At 42.1% G+C, this 20,099-nt stretch overlaps 1 protein-coding gene across 5 annotated transcripts in view; it reads left to right on the top strand.

Annotated features, from left to right (window-relative positions):
* Nucleotides 1-20,099, top strand: part of Psd3 (pleckstrin and Sec7 domain containing 3) — a 567,268-nt gene that overhangs the window by 274,507 nt on the left and 272,662 nt on the right. For all 5 annotated transcript variants that reach the window (XM_048801652.1, XM_048801653.1, XM_048801654.1 and 2 more), the window contains 2 exons: nt 6,034-7,144; nt 10,614-11,009. In XM_048801652.1, coding sequence (XP_048657609.1) covers nt 6,034-7,144; nt 10,614-11,009 — 1,507 coding nt within the window. The remainder of the gene's footprint in view (nt 1-6,033; nt 7,145-10,613; nt 11,010-20,099) is intronic.

Here is a 20,099-nt window from a genome sequence, read left to right on the forward strand (position 1 = left end):
AAAAAATCTTAAAAAAATATAATTGGTGGATTTATAGTTGATTACAGAAAAGCATCTTTACCAAAGGACAGGAAGCAGTTGTTAGGAATCGGATCAGATGCACAAAGCAGCAGATCCGATCCCTGATGGAAAAGGCCAACTTCTAAAGAACCCGCCCAAGTATATATTCTCCACAAGTGTGAAAACCCTTCCCTCCTCTCTGCCCACATACTTCAGACGACATTTCCATTCTTTTAAGTGGAAGAAGAAATGCAGTTTAGCTATGAACTATTCATTAATTCACATTCTACTAGTGTGTGGTTTATATTTAGGTAAGCGCTGAAGTTCTTTTTTTGTACTTAACAAGTCCCTTTTGTCACAGATATGAGACCAAATTTGGGCAGAACTAATTCAGTAAGGCCTTCTGGAGTAGAAATGTTTTGAGCTGGATTCTTAAACTTTAGTTGGAGATGGAGATTGACAGAAAGGTAAATGGGACACGGTAACAAGTTAGGCGGGAAGAACCCACCACAGCTGGATGAGGCTAAGCCACGGAAACACGGTGGAAACCCAGTGAAATTAGGGAGGGCTGAGAAGGTGGTGACATGGGAATGGGTGTGGATGCTGGCTGGAGTGGTGTCCTGGAGGCCCAGCAACACTTGCTCCTTTGCTCTGTCCATTCTGCCTTTGTTCTGGGCCCAGTGCTCCCTGGCTTTTGCCTGCATTCCTGCTGGAAGCCTCAGTGGTTATTCCTGAGTCTGGTTTGGGGTAAGCCTCTCCCTGTACGTCCTTCCCTTGCTACCAAGGTGGTCTTTGTAACGTGCCAAGTTGACAGGCTCTGACAACACCGATTTGGATCCTGTGTGTTGAGTGCATAGCAGGTAGGCAGTCAGTGTTTGCTGAATGAATGAAGTTGGCAATCAGTGGACCTTGAATTGGAGTATCCACGGCCCTGTTAGAAAGGCGGTGAGAGAAAAAAGTCTTAAATGAAAAAAAAAATTGCTCTTTTTAAAATATAATCACCCTAGTAGAGGGAGTTCCAAAGGAACGACTTCTGAGGAGCAAATCAGAAATTCTAAGTAAAGGGTTGGGATTGATATTTCGCAGATTTTGTTTGTCGTTTAATATAGTTCAAGTGGTGACAAGAGATGCAAACAGCAAAAATAAACTGCTCTTGCGTGTGATGGGGTGCTGTGCTTGGTGGAGAAGGTTGCTGTTGCTCTGTATCCTGTGACATGTGCTCCAACCGAGGGAGAATGACCATGAAGACTGCTTCTACACTGAAGCAGCTGCTGGAAGACTTTGTGTATTGTGTTTGCTGCTGCTGCTGCTGCTGCTGCTGCTGTTGGAAATGGTGGTCTTACAACTCAGCAGCACCAAGTTTTTCCCATGAATTTATTGCTGAGAGACGGGAGACCAGGAATGATTCCTGACCCTTAGTTCTGATATAATACTGTGTTGAACGGCATTGTAGTCGACTTGGTCAGGTCATTGAGGCTCTCGGAGCATTTGTTACCCCTGGTCTGTCTGTGCTGGTCCTCAACTAGTTGATAAAATAAATGAAACTCCTTAGCACTTCAAAAGACGACAACTTCAAAGAGCAGTAAACTTAGACCAGAGGAGCAATAAGATGGGAAGCCAGCGGGGTGTCCTGCAGGGCCTTGCCTTGGCCCCTCCCTTTTGTCTGATCTCTTGGTTTGACAAGTTGTCAAACTGTTATGTCAAAGAGCACAAGCATTTGCCCACAGTGGATGCACTTGCCGTCCCTGAGAAAGAGGCATCTCAGTAAAGAGTCTTAAAATACGGGGCACAAGAATTAGTTAGTTTCTTTGAGGTCTCTCTTGTCTTTCATTTCCTTTTGTTTGCTTTTCTCTGGGCCAGTGTTTATTTTCATTGCTGTTGTAGATGACAGTTTAAACCAGTCCACACAGTGGATTCCCTCATGATGAGGCTTAACCTTTCTTCCCTTCGTTGAATGAATCTCGCTGCGGTGTGCTTTGGGGTTATGTATGTACATGGCTTTGGTGGTCACTGTGGTTGTTTTTCTCTAAACGCTTCACGATGGGTTAGAAGTTGTAGTCTTTTGAAGCTTTCAGATGTGAGCTGACTGTGTTCATTGGTTTCACGTATTTGTACTGTACATAACACACAGCTAAAGGCTCTTGCCATTTTTAAGGAGGAAAGGTGATATCTCTCAAGTTGAGGGAAGGCCCGGTTAAGGAGAGGGAATTGGAATTAGGCCTTGGAAAGTGGGGAAAAAAAAAACTGATCGTGCTGAGATGGGAAGAAGTATGTCAGGTGGGAAAAAGAGGTTGAGCAAGTCAGAGGATTAGAAAGTAGAGAGTGTCCAAGTGGGCAGTTTTATTTCCAGTATATATTAGAATTAAAGAGAACCTCTTGAAGGTATGTGTGCGGCACCCCTCCTTCACTTTGGAAGCAATGGTACAGCATATTTGAGAGGAGAGCTGAGAGAAATATATAAGAAAGATAGATTGGAGTCAGAAAGGAAGAAATCAAGCCACCTCTGTTCATAGGTGGCATGATCTTGTATGTAGATAATCTTAAGGAATCTATGAAAACACTATTAGACCTAAAACACAAGTTCATCAAGGTGCAGGGTTTGTGGCCAACATATCAATGAAATAGATTTTATTTCTTTATGCTAGAAATGAATGATCTGGAAATGAAAGTAAAAAAAAAAATAACTTCCCTGTTAGTAGTATCAAAAAGAATAAAATGCCTAGGGGAATAAATTTAATGAAAGTAATCCAAAACTTGTAATTTAAAACTTCAAGACACTGTTGAAAGAAAGAAGAATAAAAAAATGGAAAGACAGTCCATGATCATGGATCTAAAGATACAATAAGAATATGGCTAAGAATCTAGAACTCTATAGATTGATTACAGTGCCTTTCAGAATCTCAGCTGCCTGATAAGCTGATCCTAAAATACATGCAAGAATGTATGAGGGGCCTAGAGTGGCCATCATCACCGGACTAAGGAAGAACAAAGTTATAGGACTGTTACTTCCAAATTTTACTTGGAGCTACAATAATCGAGACAGTGAGACGCTGGTGCAGATAGATATCTAGCTCAGTGCAGTATAATTGAGTGACCCCAAAAACCTTTACGTTTATTAACAAGTGATTTTTCTACAAGGGTATCACGGCAAGTCAGTACGAGAAGAGAATGCCTTTTCAACAGATAGTGCCGGACATCATGATATCTACATGTGACAGAATAAAGTTGAATCTCTATTTCACATCATATACAAAAATTAACTAGAACATAGATCGAAGATCTAAATGTAATAGCTAACACTGTAAAATTCTTAAAGGAAAACAGGAGTAAGTCTTTGTATCTTTGGATTAGACAGTGATTTGTTACATGTGACATCAAGAGCATAAACAACAAAAGAATAATAGGTAAGGTTGGGTTAATCAAAATTAAAAGTTTTTTGTGCTTCAAAAGACATCAATTAAGTGAAAAGACAAAGCACAGAATGGGAGGTATTTCCTAAGTATATATCTGATAAAGAACCTCTGTCAGAACATATAAAGAACCCTTACAACTAAACAATAAGACAAATAAACCAATTATAAAATGGGCAAAGGATCCTAGTAGACACATCTGTAAAGAAGCTACACAAAAATGCCAGTAAGCACATGATAAGATGTTCAATATCATTAGTCCCTGGGGGAAATGCAAATCAAAACCACAGAGAAATGCTACTTTATACCCTCTAACCTGCGCAATAATGGAACCCTCAGACATGCTGTAGGAATATAAAATAGAGCGGTTGCTTTGGGAAACTATTTGGCACTTCCTGAAAACATTAAACATAGATTTACCAAATGACCTAGAAATTCACTTACTCAAGAGAATTGAAGTTATATTTAGATGCAGAAACTCATATACAAATTTATTATTCATAGTAGCCAGAACATGGAAACAGCCCAAATAGCCATCCATTGATAAGTAGATAAAGAAAATGTTGTATTTACATATAATGCAATATTATTTGGTGATAAAAAGGAATGGAATTCTGATACATGCTACAATATGAATAACCCTTGAAAACATTGAGCTAAGTGAAAGAAACTGGACCCAAAATGGCACATATTATTTGACTTGTATATTATATATTTAGTATCCAAAATACACAAGCCGTCAAGATGGACAGCAGATTGGTACTTAGTAGGGACTGAGGAGTTGTGAGATGGGGAGGGATTGCTAATGGATTTGGAAGTTTTTTTTAGGGATATTGAAAATGTTCTGTGACGATAGTGGTAATACTTAACATAATTTTGTGAATATACCAAAACCCACTGGATCTTAAGAGGGGGAAAATTAGAGGTACTAATAATATATTTGGCACTGAAAAAATAAATGCTAATATGCTACCATCTATTGTTTTTACATGTCTTCATTTTCAAATTAATTGTTGGAGAATTTGCTTCCTTTTCAAAAATTTCAGCATGCCCTAGCTGTTGGTTCTGTCTGGTGACATGCTGAAGTGCTTCTTAGATTCCATCAACACTTGATTCCAATTTAGCTTTAAAAATTACATTTCAAATTACTTAAGAAAATGGCATATGAAACAACATATACCTTCAGGTGTGTTGTTACCATTTATCAAATTTTAACACGTGGAGGGTACCACGTATTAAGTGTTGTTTTCAAGTTACCTTGTTTTGTTAATGACTTAAATTAAGACTCTCATGCCATTTCAGTGTATTTATTTGTACATATATGAAGTATTTCAATAACTAAGAAGGTTGTAACTCTGTTGTGATTTAACAGCAACAGATGTCCTCCTTCGTAAAGTAGAAGTGAGTATATTGTATTTCTAGTGTAGATACAGAGTCACCAAAACCCAGTTCAGGAGAGGCTGAAAAGACTGTAACTGTTATCTGTAAACCCCCAATTTAAGTATTTTATGTGTCAGTGTCCCCATTTTCAGTTCCCGTTGACTTGTCGTTTTAATAGGAAAATGTAAATTTGATTCATTATAATAAATGTAGCCTAATTAAATATTGTTTTCTCTGCTTCATATGTTGCGGTTCTGCATAAGATAATATTGAAATTGTACGCAGTTGGTGATCTCATGTGGAATATTATTAAAAAGTCAAACTCATAGAAGTAGAGGGTAGAATAGTGGTTAATGGGAGAGGGAGGGGGTGGCATTGAGAAGATAGTGGTTAAAAAATGTACATTTTCAGGTGCAGGGAATAAATCCAGGAGATCTATTGTTAACCAGGAAGTTTTAAACAAGGTGTTGCACACTTGAAAGTTGCTAAGACTTGATTTTACATGTTTTCACCACATACAAAAAAGATATAAAGTTAATGGATATATATATTGGTTTGATTTACCCATTTCACAGTGTATACATTTATCAGAATATCATGTTGGACACCATAAATACATATAACTTTCATTTATCAATTAAAAAATTGAACGATAAGTCTGGGCTTTGGGGATCCTAGATGTCTTTTCAACTTTCCGTTTCCTATTCCATGTTGGCTGCACTCTCTTTCTTCAGGGATATTTTGAAAGCATTTTCTTTCCCACTGAAGTTGCATAGTGGAATGGAGAGACTTCTGGCTAGAAAATATACTGACTTTTTATAGTGTCTTTCCTCTGAGGTTTGGTCTCAGAGCTTGTCCTGCACATTCATAAGGCTGTTTGATTATGACCAACATAAGTATTTTATGTTGCTGTCTCCCCAGTGGTATTGGAAGATGAGACTTATTCATTTAAATCTGTTTTTGCCCATGAAGTAGCAGAGTTACTGCATGCTAATGCATGGGACTCTTATCAGAAGCAGGGTTAAGTATGGCATGTGTCATTGGATTGCTTCCTGTGCTGTGACATGCATGTATGCTAGCAGGGGTGGCTATAAAGTATGAGAGCCACAGGGTGTTGGAAAGAGGTGCAGTGCAAGAATCAGATACCTAAGTATTGTCGAGTGCTAATGTTGGATACCGATGAACACATACTGGAGCCTGGTATCCAGAAATAAGTCTTGTTTCTCTTCTGTTGTATTCACAGGTGATCATGGAGGAAGCACTTTACTCCCACCGAATGTCACAAATGAATTTCCAGAATATGGGACCATGGAAGAAGGCGGAGAAGGCCTGAGAGCTTCTTTGGAGTTTGATGCAGAGTCTCTGCCATGCCACCCGCCAGGGCCATGGGGGGTCCACCTTCTTGCTGGCCAAGGCTCTGGGCTCAACAGTATTTCGGAAGGACCAAAAGATGTCATTGAAGCCCCCTCTCAAAGTCACCTCAAGGAACAAAGTTTACAATCCATTGACTCTCTGATTTCTGCTCTGAAAGACACAGAAGCCAGAATAGTTTCAGGAACGTTACAGGCTACAAAGGTACTGGACAAAGATGCTGTTTCTAGTTTTTCATTTCAGCATGTGGAAAAAGAGCTGGACACTGCCAGTCATAAAACACAGAGAGCCTCCAAGCCATTCTCTGCGGGCCAGGAACCATCACCAGATACACCTCTTCCAGCTGAAGGAACGACTGAGGAAAATGTTTATTTGAGCATCCAGAAAGATCTGACTGCACTTGCACTATTAACAGGAGAGACCCAGGCTGAGCTTCCCCGGGTAACTACTACTGGGAGAAAAGGGGCTCTCTGTGTGTCCGAGCCAGCTTATCCCGTGTCCTCCCTGCGGAGCCCAGCAGTAATCGATAACTCTGCAGGCAGCGTTGGCTTTTCAAAAGAGCAGATTTCTGATGCTAGGAGAGAGCACCCAGGGGGATGTGATCGAGGCTCCCTGGGACGTGCAGGCCGGATCAAGCATGTGGAATTTCAAGGGGTGGAAATACTGTGGACAGAAGGAGGGAAGAGAGAGACACAGGCTCCTGCTGATTTTGAGACATCGCCGGCAAGGACAGCCTCTCCTGTAAGCAAAGAGTTTTCCAAAGTGCCAAGCCATCTCATCTCAGCTGCTGCTCCCTGCCATTCAGCTGGTGTAACTGAGCGTGTTTGGGATGAAACCTGGAAAATCCCCTCGGAGAGGCCTGGCACTAGCTCAGGGAGATTTTCCCCGGTGCCTCTTGCTGAGAGTGGCGAGGATGAAGTCTTCCTCAAGGAAAACAGACAACATCTTGAGAAGAGAGCTGAGCTGGAGAGAGACAAGGGAAGGTGAGCTCCCAGAGTCACCTTGCTGTCTGTGATGCCTGGTTAGAGAAAGCCATCGTCCTGTGCTTGACAGAACTCAACTTACAGTACCGCAGTTCCCCCTTACCGCAAGTGTCACTTTCTGAGGTTTGAAAATATTAAATGGGGAATTCCAGAAATAAGCGATTCCCAAGTTTTAAATAACTTTCATTATAGTATATTGGTATAATTTCTTTTATTTTATGATTGTTAGTTTCTCACTGTGCTTAAATTTATTGATTAAATTTTATCATAGGTATGCATGTTTAGGAAAAAACACAGTATTCTTGGAATTTGAATATTATTCTTGGTTTCTGGCATTTGCTGAGTGTCTTGGAATAATGTGTCCCCTGCAGATAAGGGGGGACTGTGGTACTCTGGATCCTCCTCATCATAGAATGAAAGAGAAGGTGTCCTAAGCTAGGCCCTTCTTAGATTCCAAGTTTATAGGACATTAAGGTGATCTTGTAACAAAGTCCATTAGGCATGGACCAGGCAAACTTTCAGAAGAGACCATTGAACTCTTAGTTGAACCCTTAGTTTTGCAGCTCCATTTCACTGATATTGTATTGTATTCATCAGGTTTTGAGTTTTTCAGCATCAAGGTAACTAAAGCACTCCATAGTTGTTTGAAACAGTGTGAAAAGATTTAGACTCTTTTGTTGTATCTCATGTAGTCACTGTATCTTAACTCAGCCATTTCTTGGGTACAAATCCCAACGGCTGCAGTGTAGTGCACACCAGTTACAATGCAGCCTGCTTTCAGATGTGAACCCAGAAGTTCTGGATTGGAGTTTTCCGTGTTTAGAGAACACATTTCAAAAGGGCAGAAAGAAGACTCTGTAATTCATTTGTTTGTGGAACTCACATGGGACTCCCTTCTTCTCACAAGTAGTATGTGTTTTGATTTGTGGCCCTGGTGTCTAAACTTGGTATTGCATGATATTCATCCTGGTCTACATTTCTGAGATCCGTACCAGCTCTATGCTTGGATGAATGGAAACCAGGACCCATTGACCACCTGTGTGCCTTTGGGTAGAGTCATTTGCTGTGAACTGCACTGGAATGTGCACCCTCGACCCTGTTAGCCCTCATGACACCTGTGTTAGAGCTTATGTAGGAGCACATCTCTGTTAAGCGGGAAGTGTTCTTTGTGATTTGAGTTTTGTGTTTGTTCTATACAAGGAGATGTCTTTTCCTTTGCAGTTAACACATCTGCTGAGACCTGTGCTCCTTTGGGAAGACCATTAGGATCCTCTCCCACCCCTAGCATGTAAAATCTCCAGGGCTTCCTCAAACCAGCCTCGATACGTGGCATATGGCTTAGTATTTATATTCCTGTCAGAATGTGTATTTATGTTCAGATTATTAATTCATTCTTTCTTCTCTTTCCTTCCATTCTTTTCACAAATATTTCCCCACTGTTTACTGTCCTTGACCCTGTGAGATGCTGGGCATAAAGGAATGTTGAAAATTAATAGAGTCTGTGGTCACTGTTCTCATGGAATTGACCACTGAGGAAAAACACTTTTCCTGTAAACACATTAATTAGCGTGGGATCACAAATCGTGCTAGGTACTATGAAGGAAAACAACAAAGACACGTCAGAATAATTTGGGTGGATGGGGAGAGGCTCATTCAGTTGATGGCTTGGCTAAGGCCCTTTTTTGGAAATGGTCATTAAGCTGAGATTTGAGGAATGAATAAGAGTTAGCCAGGCTGTGGGAAGGAGCATCTGCATAGAACTCTGTCTCTTATTCCAAGGTCAGTGGGAAGACCTTACGAGATATAAGCCCAGAATAGAATTTGGTACATGGTGGACCTTCCACAACTTTAAACACAACATGCACAACTGCATTGTTGTCTTCTGGTAATAACCAGAACTATGGATTATTTATGAGATACTTAATAGATAATTCCTATTTCTACTTATTATTCCTATATATAGGAATTGGAGGCTCAGAGAGGTTCAGTAAAGTTGCATAAAAAGTGACATAGTAGTAATTGGCATAGCCAGAATTAAGCCCCAGGTTTTTCTTGTCTTCCCCCCCACACCCCCGCATGATGGAGATCAATCCAGGGCCTCACGCTTGCTAGGTAAAAGTTCTGCCATGGAGCTGTATATAACTCAGCCCTTTTTCTGGCTCAACCTCCTGCTTTTACTACTGATCCACCTCACCAAGTTTTAAACTTCATTTAGTAATACTGACCTTCATTTTTAATATTTGAAAAACATGTTGTGTATTTTTCATATTTGTCTGTCAAAATCAGTGTCCCACCCAGTTTATCAGCTGTAAGTTGGTGCTAGCCTCTTTGGGTGGCCCTGAAGTTACTATGTCCCTGAGGTCATTCATGGTGGGGCAGTTTTGGACCTGTGCTCTCTGCAATGTGGCTTTGTTGTCAGCAGAGGGCAGCCCTTGGATTCTGCTCAAGTCATCCTTTCCAGGACATTTGTTTTTATTTAAATCAGAAAGTATTAATAACTGATGAAAGTTTAGTGTATTTTTAGAAAATTATTTTTATTGTTGCATTAAAATTATACCTAAAAGAGGGATTCTTTATGCCATATTCGTACATGTACATAACAATTTGATCTGTCTTATTCCCCAGTACCTTCCCTTTCAGTTTAGTTTAAATTTCAGAAAATTTACTGTATCAAGTTTGCATGGTATGTTTATCTGCTTCTATCATAATTAAAAATGATGGTAGTTGTATATGGTCAGAATTTTTGGAGCATAGCTGAGAATTTAATATTTTATGCAAATATTCATTGGACCAGATGCATTCATACATTAAGAAACTGGTTTGAAACTTTATTAAATTATTTACAGTGTAGTCACATGTGGGCTAAATTTTTTTTTTAAAACCCAAATGTGTTTCGTATCTTCTTTCCTAAATATGTTAAGCCAGTCATGGTGGCACATACGTGTAATCCCAGTGATTTGGGAGGCTGAAGCAGGAGAATTGCAAGTTCTAGACCAGCCTGGGCAACTTAGCAAGTCCCTGTCTCAAAATAAAAAAAATGAAAAGGGCGTGGGATGTAGCTCATTGGTGGAACATTCCTGGGTTAAATACCCAGAACCTCCAAAAACTTAAAAAAACCTAAATGTGGTTAACACACAAGTTCAGTGAATATGAGCTATACTTACAGAAGAACATCATGTTTTTTTAGGTTGAAGGAGAAAAAAAAAAATTAACCTGCCAAGCATGCTGGCATATGCCTGTAATCCTCCCAGAGGCTTGGGATGCTAAGGCAGAAGGATCGTGAGTTTAAAGCCAGCCTCAGCAAAAGTGAGGTGCGAAGCAACTCAATGAGACCCTGTCTCTAAATAAAATACAGAATAGGGCTGGGGATGTGGTTCAGTGGTCGAGTGCCGCTGAGTTCAGTCCCCAGCAGTGCAACCCCCCCACAATCACCTAGTATTGAAATTCTTTACTCTTATTTTCATTCTAGGATCCTGGAGCAGGAGGAGCACCTCAGGGGCGAAGATGATGAACTGCTTGGGCCAGGGTACACCGAGGACTCCACTGACGTGTACAGCTCCCAGTTTGAGACCATCTTGGACAACACTTCTTTGTACTACAGTGCAGAGTCGCTGGAGACACTCTACTCGGAGCCAGATAGCTACTTCAGCTTTGAGATGCCCCTTACACCAATGATCCAGCAGCGCATTAAAGAAGGGGGTCAGTTCTTGGAGAGGACCTCAGCGGGAGGACACCAGGATGTCCTGAGTGTCTCAGCAGATGGTGGGATCGTCCTGGGCTACTCTGGCGGGATCACCAACGGGCTGAATGATGCCAGCGACTCCATGTACATGAAAGGCCCCCCGGAGATGGCCTTCTGGGGAAGGTACCAGACCCACTGTTGCTCATTTTGTGGTGGCTGTGTTTGTAGAGTTCTTTCTTTGGGAAATAGGAATGTGGACTACTATATTTCAAAATCATTTGGGCCAGTTTCACTGGATATAAGCAAATGATGTGAGTAAAAAGTAATTTGGGTTTTAAGGTCTGGCACAGTACACCTTCGTGGTTTGCCAAATTGGCCAGCTGTGTGCCTTCTCTTCTGTGGTGTTCCCTGGATTACCTTGTGTAGATACTAGCAAGTGCTTGTGGATGGCCAGGAGGCTTGACAGTGGCCTCTACTGTGACAAAAGAGCTATATTCTGCACCAGCATTTCTTGGTGACATGGAGCAGGTCATTGGGTTAGTCCAGAGATTCCTTGATTGTATGTCTAGGGATTTGGGTTTGATGGTCACCAGACTCTTTTAGCCTTTTATTCCCCAAGATCCTGTTCTGTCTGGCTGTCTACCTGTTCCCGAGATGGAGGGGAGGATCTGATACGGATGCTTGATAAAGCTGATTCTTGGCAAGTCTGTAAATACTTATTTTCTCTTTCTACTTCAGGATTGAAGTCTATCTGGGTGGTAAAATGACAGATTATCTCGGTTACGTGCACCATCCCCTGTCATTTAGGGATTCCTTCTGCAGCTATGGATTATCTAGCATTTCATTTTTTTCTTAACCATCACTTTCAGGTCATCTGCCTCTCATTTAGCATCTCCATCAGTGGTCAGAGAACACTAAACCTTATACATTTTATGAATTTAGTTTTGATGTTTTTTTTTTTTCCCTGTGTGTATTGTGTGTTTAGGTGGTGGTGGAGGGAAGGAAGGTTAAATAGGGATAAAGCTATATAAGAAAATCAGTGCTTAAAAAAAAAAGTCAGTATGCGTACTACAGGTATTCAGCAAATCTCTTTTGGAACAATTGACCCTGTGTTGGCATTTTCTGTAACTATTTTATAGGTTTGTGTTTTATTGGATGAGCAAATTCAAGGCTGGTACATTGTAACATTGTAGTTCCGCATTCTCCTGTGAAATTGGTTGTGGGTGTTGGTTGTGGGTCACAGAGAATGAAAAGAAGGTCTCAGAAGCCCAAGACTCGGGTCTGAATTACTTGGACAAGCCACTTATTCTTTCTGAAGGCTGATTTATTTATCTGCAAAATGGGGTCTGATACCCTGTGTATGGTGTGACCATGAGGTTGAAAGGGTTGACATGGATGAGCACCTAGCACAGCGCCTGGTATAAGTAGGGGCTTGAGGAAATGTTTGACTCTGAATTGGGCATCTGTTAAGTCCAAGTGTAGACTTCCTATATCTCCGAGTGGAGGGTGTCCCCAAGGTGTGTCCCTCAAAACAGCGTTTCTCTGAGGGTCCCCCAGGGGAATGAACTCTGAGGGTTTCCTTGAGGGTCCCAGAGGGGAGGGTGTCCCAAGGTGGGGAATCCTTGAAAAGGGAGTGTGTCAGAGAGTGGGGGATTCTAACTGGAGGCACCCTTGAGAGGGGATGTTCCCCAGGGGAGGGTGACAAGTTAGTCCTTTGCTTCCTCATCATCCCTGGTGACTAAATTGTGACAGAGTGCTGTGTGACAGGCATGTAGATAATTTCCTCTCAGTTCCAACCCGACTTTCTAGGGTGAATGGAAGCTGTTTACATCTGATCAAAACCAGGTCAGGAACTGGAGGTGGTCTGGGCAGAGAGGTTTACTGCAGAAGCCACAGGGAAGGTGTGTCCATGAAGGTATGAGGCGAGTAGTGTCTGAACAGGAGGGAACTGGAGGACAGCCACGGAGAACAGGAAGTGGCCATGGTCTGGGCAGCCTGGGTGCAGGGCATTAGCACGGACAGAGTCAAATCCTTAGCATCCTGGAGTAGGTCATAGTATTTTAGCCTAAGATTTAGTGGCCTAAATTCTTCAGGCTGTCTGGAGATGAAGTTTCAGCTGTGTCACCTGCATCATCAGGCCGTGATACCTCGCCAGTGATAAAAGTCCAAATTCTAACACTGTGGGAGATGTACCTCAGAGGCCAGCCAGCCTGCTTCTCATCAGCCCTGGCCCTTGTCCTCCAGGTCTCCTGGCTGGCGGTCATTGCCCTGGTCCACCAGGGCTGCAGCCACGTGGACAGAGCAGCTTGACGGGGCTCCTCATTTTGTATCATTTGAGTTGACATAAGATAGTAAGTGGTTGTAGGTGAAGGAAGTTTTATTTTGAGGTGTATGTTTATGTTAAGGTTAAAAGTGTGTGTGTGTGTGTGTGTGTGTGTGTGTGTGTGTGTGTGACAGAATGATCCTAAAAAGTTTTAAAGGAACTAAAAAGGTCTCGTATTTTTCTTTAAACCCCCCCCCCCCCATTTCTTAGGTGTTTTGGAGAAGTTGCAATATCAGAAGAATTGTGTTAGTATTGTGGGCTGAGGAAGTACAGTTTGAAAGGGTCTTAGATGACCTTGGGTTTTTTATCTTTTTTATTTTTTAAATTTATGAGTTCTAACCAGTTATACATGACAGCAGAATGCTCTTCGATTCATTTTACATAAATGGAGCACAGTTTTCACTTCTCTGGTTGTACACGAAGTAGGGTCACACCATTTGTGCAGTCATACATGTACCTAGGGTAATGATGTCCATCTCATTCCTACCCGCATTCCCCCTTGACTTTGTTCTGTGATAAAGAATCTGTGTCCCATTTTGTTGGGAAAAGTTACCCAAAGTCACATGACTCTCTACTGATGGAGCCTTTGCACAAGTTCAAGTCATCTGGTGCCTAGACCTGGTTCTTTCGCTGCTCTCGGTGCCTGGTCTTTAATGTCATTACTGTTTCTTTCCATCTGCTCTGTTCATGCCATGTGTCTTCAGAAATAGAAACTGGGGTTGGTCTCTTTTCAAGAAACTAAGTTTTAATTGGAGCGCTGGTGGTGGTTGGTGTATTTTTAAATTTTTAGTTGTAGATGGACACAGTGTCTTTATTTTTATGTGGTGCTGAGGATCAAACCTAGCACGCCTCTACCACTGAGCTACACCCCCAGCACTGGTGGTTGTTTTTGATGGTGGTCGGGGCGTGTTGTTGAGTTTGAGGGAAAACTTAACAAGTCATTAATAAACCTGTTTCCATAAGATTTTAAAGCAATCAATGAGCAGCCTTTTAAAACATCCCTCTGCAGAGGTAAGGAAGTAGGCTTGGAGGTATTGTGCCTGCTGAGGAAATCCAGCCTAGATTGCTGACTGCACAGTAGTCAGTGTAATTGATTGCCCTCAGCCAAGTCCTGAGGGTCAGCTCGAACTCAAGGAAAAGAATATCATCCAATTTTATTAATAAGTACAATACTTACAAAAGAAAGGTGATCAATACAACAAGCTGATATGCTGGGTGCTCCATTTCTGTTCATGGGTCTCCGGTAATCCTGGGTCCTAGGCTGAGGTCTGACCACATGGGCTAAAGTGAACTCTGAGGAAGGGTTGAAGAAGGGACAATAAGACTGAATATCCCCCAATAATGCCCTTTGATATTTAGTAGAATACTTAAGGAAATTAGGCCCATCTGAATTGATGTTAATGTATACAGTATTAGTTGTTAGCTAGTAGAAAATATTCTCAGATTACTTTAGCCTAGTCTCTAATTGTGCTTTTATATAAAACCTGAGGCCCACAGGTTTTATTTATTTGGTAAAGCTGTGGTGTTTTAAGTCTCTTAATAAGCTGGAAGAAAGAATGAAGCTATTACTGTTCTCATTTTTCAGACAAATTAAAGCACAGAGAGGTTAAATAACTTGCTCAAGGTTGCACAAATGGTAAGAGGCACACCCAGCACTTGAACCCAAGCAGTAAGCCTCCAGAGCCCATGCTCTTAGGACCTGTGCTGAATTGAGCTCTTCAATCAAGGGGATGACTGATAATGATTGCATGATGGATCCTAAACAGGACCAAATACCTTCAACAACAGCAACAGCAAAAATATTTGTTTTGGTATTGCTTGGAAATATTTTTAAATCCTTTCATATTTTAATATGTGTTTTTTTACTTTGTCATGAAAGATTGTTTCAGTGGCAGTATTTGACAGTGATTTCTTTTGAGCATGTGCTGATGTTATTTTGTTCCTTTGCTACTCTAAAGAAAGGTGAGAATCGGGGGAGTTGCGATGAGCACTTTGGAACATCCTCTTTCAGATACAATCTGGAGTTAGCTGTGCTTTGGTGCCATAGGGAGATCAAGTTCTTTCCTGCTTCTGTCCCTACCCTAAGTCCAAGAAAAAAATATTCCAAATCTATTTTATTCTAATAGCTGGTTGGGAAGAACATTTTTTTTTTCTGAGTATTTATCTCACTATTTGTCTTTGATTAAAGCAGTGTGTACCTTTGTGATATCAAATGGATCACTCTTGGTAAGGATAAAATGCCTCTTTAAAAGTCTTGGAATCAGTCTGGACAGAAATGATTCTGTCAGGTGCTCGAGACTGATGGACAGTTTACCAAGGAGCTGCCTGTCAGCCGGTAGACAGCTTGCCCTGCTGTGTGTGTAACACAATATTTTAATGAAGGGGCAAAGAGTAACATCTCCTCCCTTTGTGGTCCAACTACAGGCACTCAGGCTGCCCAGGGTCAGCGGTGCTGTGTGAAGTCCAGTCACATGGCTCCCAAATTAGAAAGGATAGGGACTTGCAGTTGTCTGTGTTCCAATGGGTTCCTTTGTGTCTGGGTGCTTCTCTTTTGCTGGCCTATCATCTGAGGACCACAACTCCAATCAGTAAGTTCTGACCCAAAGACCATAAGGCACGGATGCTGTCATTGTGACCACAGAGACCCGAATGTTGTCAGCTTCTTTTAAGCTTGGGTTTGGACAGAGAGGAAAGGAGAGCAAATGCAGTCATGTGGCAGGAACTTCTCTTCTGGCTTTTTAAAACTGCTTTTTAAAATTACCTTTTCCGCATAGTAGATGGATTCTGTGTCTCCGCTTCCTAGCTTTTCCTTCAGATACTGAGGAGTTCGGGGAAGGGGTGGATTGCATCTGTGTGCAGCTGACAGGCCTGAGGAAAGTGCTTCAAGTGTTCAGTCCACTCTGAATTTGGTGTTTGTGGTTTTTCTGCCTTCCTCCTGTCTCCCCCATCCCATCTCACACGGAACACTGGTGTTCAGAAGGATCCTGTATCGTCTTCAGTTTGTCTCTTTCCTTCGTGCCTTTCTGCTTAGGAAGAAGTCGCATGAAATAAGAGTCACACAGAAAGTTTTTGGAAGTATGACTTCAGAAATTTTTCTGGCATCCCAATATAAAACCCAAAAAAACATTTTCATACACCATATAAATAATAAAATAGTGTGGGGTTAGCTGAGCCGATGACAGGGAAACTATTTTGACTTCGTGACGCTGTCTCTAGGGATCTGGGTGCCCAGGGAGCTCCCGACTCTCCTTCTGTCGTTAGGATCGGGAAGCTGCGCTGCCTCGTGGTTCACTGTGGGCTGCTGTGGCTCTGTTCACCTCTTTAATTCTTTTCTTCTGTGGTTTAGGAAGGTCTCATTGTTTTTTCTTTCTAGCTTCCTGAAGTGGATGTAGTGGTGAATTTTGATTTTTTTTTTTTTAACCATAGAGGAGTTCCTGCTAAGTGCTGTGGGGTGGGGACTCCATTAGGATTCACCCACAGTGGTACTTGGTTTTGAGTCCTGTCTCAGTTACTGGGTGAGCAGTTGTGAGTAAATACATAAAATCTGGGAACTTCTCCAAGTGCAAAAGCGAATTAATAATACCTACATAGAGGAGGGAGGGGCAAGTGAGGTGAATCACAGGAAAGAAAGTCAAGCCGACTAATAATATCTGGCACATAGTAGATGATGATGAAATGACTAGCAGCAACAGTAGCACCTGAGGAGGAGCCATCGCGCCACTCCCTGAGCACCCGCACTGCCACCCGCCTCGGCACCCAGCCTTCCCAGCCCTAACCCTTCTGAGACACTTATTTCTGGACTTCCTGAAACATCACTTCCTTTTTATAGAGTGCAATGCACTGTGGTAGGTGGAATTAACATGTGGATTACTGGCAGCTTGATCTTGGGTAGATTGTCTCATTCTTGAAACTCTGATCCTTATCGGTAAAATGGAAATAACCTTTCCAACCGATTTACAATTCTTATGATTTTGTTGGAAGGATTTGCTAAGTTCTAGTCAGGGAATATTCATTCACCTTCAGTTTATTCACAGTCTTTGTAGTGGTCTAGGTCATACTTTATGGAATAATAAGGAATTAGGAAAGAAAAAGCCTGGTAAAGGAAAAAAAAATTAAGACACAAGGATTTGGCGCATGTCTTACGTGTAGGACGTGGGGGGCTGATTCAAACCGCTGGTGCAATTTCAGGCAGGTTGGCTTACTGAATCCAGAGGCAGTCGGCAGGAATCGGGGAAAGACGCGGGGTTTGTGGAACATCTCGGAGGTCAGCTTTAAGTAGGTTGATTTGAGGAGTGTGAGGGTCCTTCATGGAGGGTAGTGGGAATGTGGCATCGAAGGTCACTGGAGAGACTTTGAAGTCACCCCTCTCCCAGATGATGCTTGCAGCTGTGAGAGTGAAGAAGCGCTCGGGGCAGGGAGTGGGCTGAGGGTGGGCTTGAGAGGTGCCCGCACCCAGCAAAGAGGAGCACCCGGGCCCTTGCGGCTCCTCACACTGTTTTGTAGACAGTCTGCCCTGAAAAGCCAGTTTCTCTTCTGTGCTTGCCTCCCTTCTCCACCATAGGCTGATGTCAGGGACCCCCACAGGGAAGCCGGGCGCTCTTTGTTGCTTGTTCTTTCTGGGCCTTCACATGGCCCTGGCTCCGGTGGCCATGGACTGTCCATTTGTTGGGTGCCTCTTGTATAAATTTGTGATGATTTAGGAAGTGGTCCTGGATTTGAACTAGTTTTACTCTCAGAGATGTTCTGATTCTGTGGTTTAAACATTAAACAACCAACCATATTTCCACGGGTGCTCGTGGACATTGGCGGTGAAGATTAGTAAGGAGCTGGCTACCCTGGTGATCTTTTATCAAAGCTGACCTCAAATGATAACAGACATTGGGAGCATAAATTATTACAAGGAAAACCATGACCTTCAGTAAAAACTGGAATGGTGGTTAGTGTTTTAATTGGTTGGGATGATAGATACAGCAGCCTTCTTATTCATACATCCGGGCAATTTTTAACTTTTAGAGAAGTGACAACATTGTTCTTAGCAGAGGTCACTTAACATCAGGTTTATGTCCCTGGATGTTATACATCGATCCTTGGTTTGGGGAGGGAAAAAGTCATGGGTCTTTCCCATGTAAATAGTTCTCTGAAAGTATTCTACCTAGAACCACAAATTTGCATGAAACTCCATTGGGCATGTTTCCAGTGCTTTAATCCTGTGTTTCCTTTTGATTTCTTAAAGTGTTTTATGAGCAGAGGTAGGGTCCATGTTGAATTGGCTCCAACTCCCAGCAGGGCCTTCATCTTCAGCACCAGCAACAGGCTGTGGTGGTGGTGCTGGGGAAGTTGACTAGAATCTTTCTCACTGATGCTACTGAAGTTTAATATTAAACTCTATAAAAACCAATATTAGAAACATGCTGTGGCTTCATAATCCCCATGCTTCACACGCTGTTTCAGGTTCCTTCCTCTTGTGCCCTGAACCTCCATGTGCTAGTCTCTGCATCTAAAATTATGAAAGGAAAGCTTTATAAATCAAATGCACACATACTACTGAAATTTTCTGACATTTTTTTACTCATCATCTTGCTACCTAATAGCTTTCACATGGGGACTTGTTAGAAATTCAGAATCTCTGATCCCACTCCTAACTACTAAATTAGAATCTGCATTTTAACAAGATAATGCAGGTGGTTTATATATATATATACACTGAAGTTGGAGAAGCTACAACTGTGGTCCATGGACCATGTTTGTATAATAAAGCTGACAAAAAGTGATTCTTAGACTTGACGTTCTTAGACTTAGGTGGGGGTTTCTCTCAAATTCTGATTCTCTGGAGATTCTGTACTCTGTGGGTCTAGAGTGACTCCCGGACACTGACAGCATCCCTGACTTTGCAGTGATTCTGATTTGCAGCCCAGTAAATCCATCAATCCATCTCAGACTAACAGCATGGACATCAGCATGGACCTTGTTAAAACTACAGCATCTCAGATTTTGCAGTTTAACAAATTCCCAGGGGATTCCACAAGTCCCAAAAGTTTGAGAAGCACTCACTGGAACTTGGCTAGAGGCAGAATTCAAAGCTGAGGAGGACACAGTTGCAGTCTTGGGTCAGCAGGCCTGTTAAAGGTAACTGTGCTTGTGGTAGGGAGAGCCCACCTAACAGAGATTTTTAAAAGCAGAGTATTCCTGGCTGTGGGCCTGGAATTGACTTCTTGCCTCTCTGCTGTAGTAACATAGGGTACTAGAAATACAGGGGTGGATTGACTTTTTTGTTAGGAAACAGTATTGTTATTTTTTATTTTTGGTACTGAGTATTCAACCTAGGGGCACTCTATCACTAAGCTCTGTCCCCAGTCCTTTTTATTTTGAGACACTAAGTTGCTTAGGGCCTTGCTAAGATGCCCAAGTTGGGGGGCTGGGGCTGGGGCTCAGTGGCAGAGCACTTGCGGAGCATGTGTGAGGCGCTGAGCACCCCATAAAAATGAATAAATAAAGACATGACATGCTGTCAATCTACAACTAAAAATTTAAAAATACACCAACCACCACCAGCGCTCCAATTAAAACTTAGTTTCTTGAAAAGAGACCAACCCCAGTTTCTATTTCTGAAGACACATGGCATGAACAGAGCAGATGGAAAGAAACAGTAATGACATTAAAGACCAGGCACCGAGAGCAGCGAAAGAACCAGGTCTAGGCACCAGATGACTTGAACTTGTGCAAAGGCTCCATCAGTAGAGAGTCATGTGACTTTGGGTAACTTTTCCCAACAAAATGGGACACAGATTCTTTATCACAGAACAAAGTCAAGGGGGAATGCGGGTAGGAATGAGATGGACATCATTACCCTAGGTACATGTATGANAAAAAAAAAAAAAAAAAAAAGAAGCCCAAGCTGGCCTGCAACTTGCGATCCTCCAGGCTCATGCTCCAGAGTCACTGGAATCACA

Source organism: Marmota marmota, unplaced genomic scaffold (assembly GCF_001458135.2).
Source record: "Marmota marmota marmota unplaced genomic scaffold, marMar, whole genome shotgun sequence".
Taxonomy (NCBI): domain Eukaryota; kingdom Metazoa; phylum Chordata; class Mammalia; order Rodentia; family Sciuridae; genus Marmota; species Marmota marmota.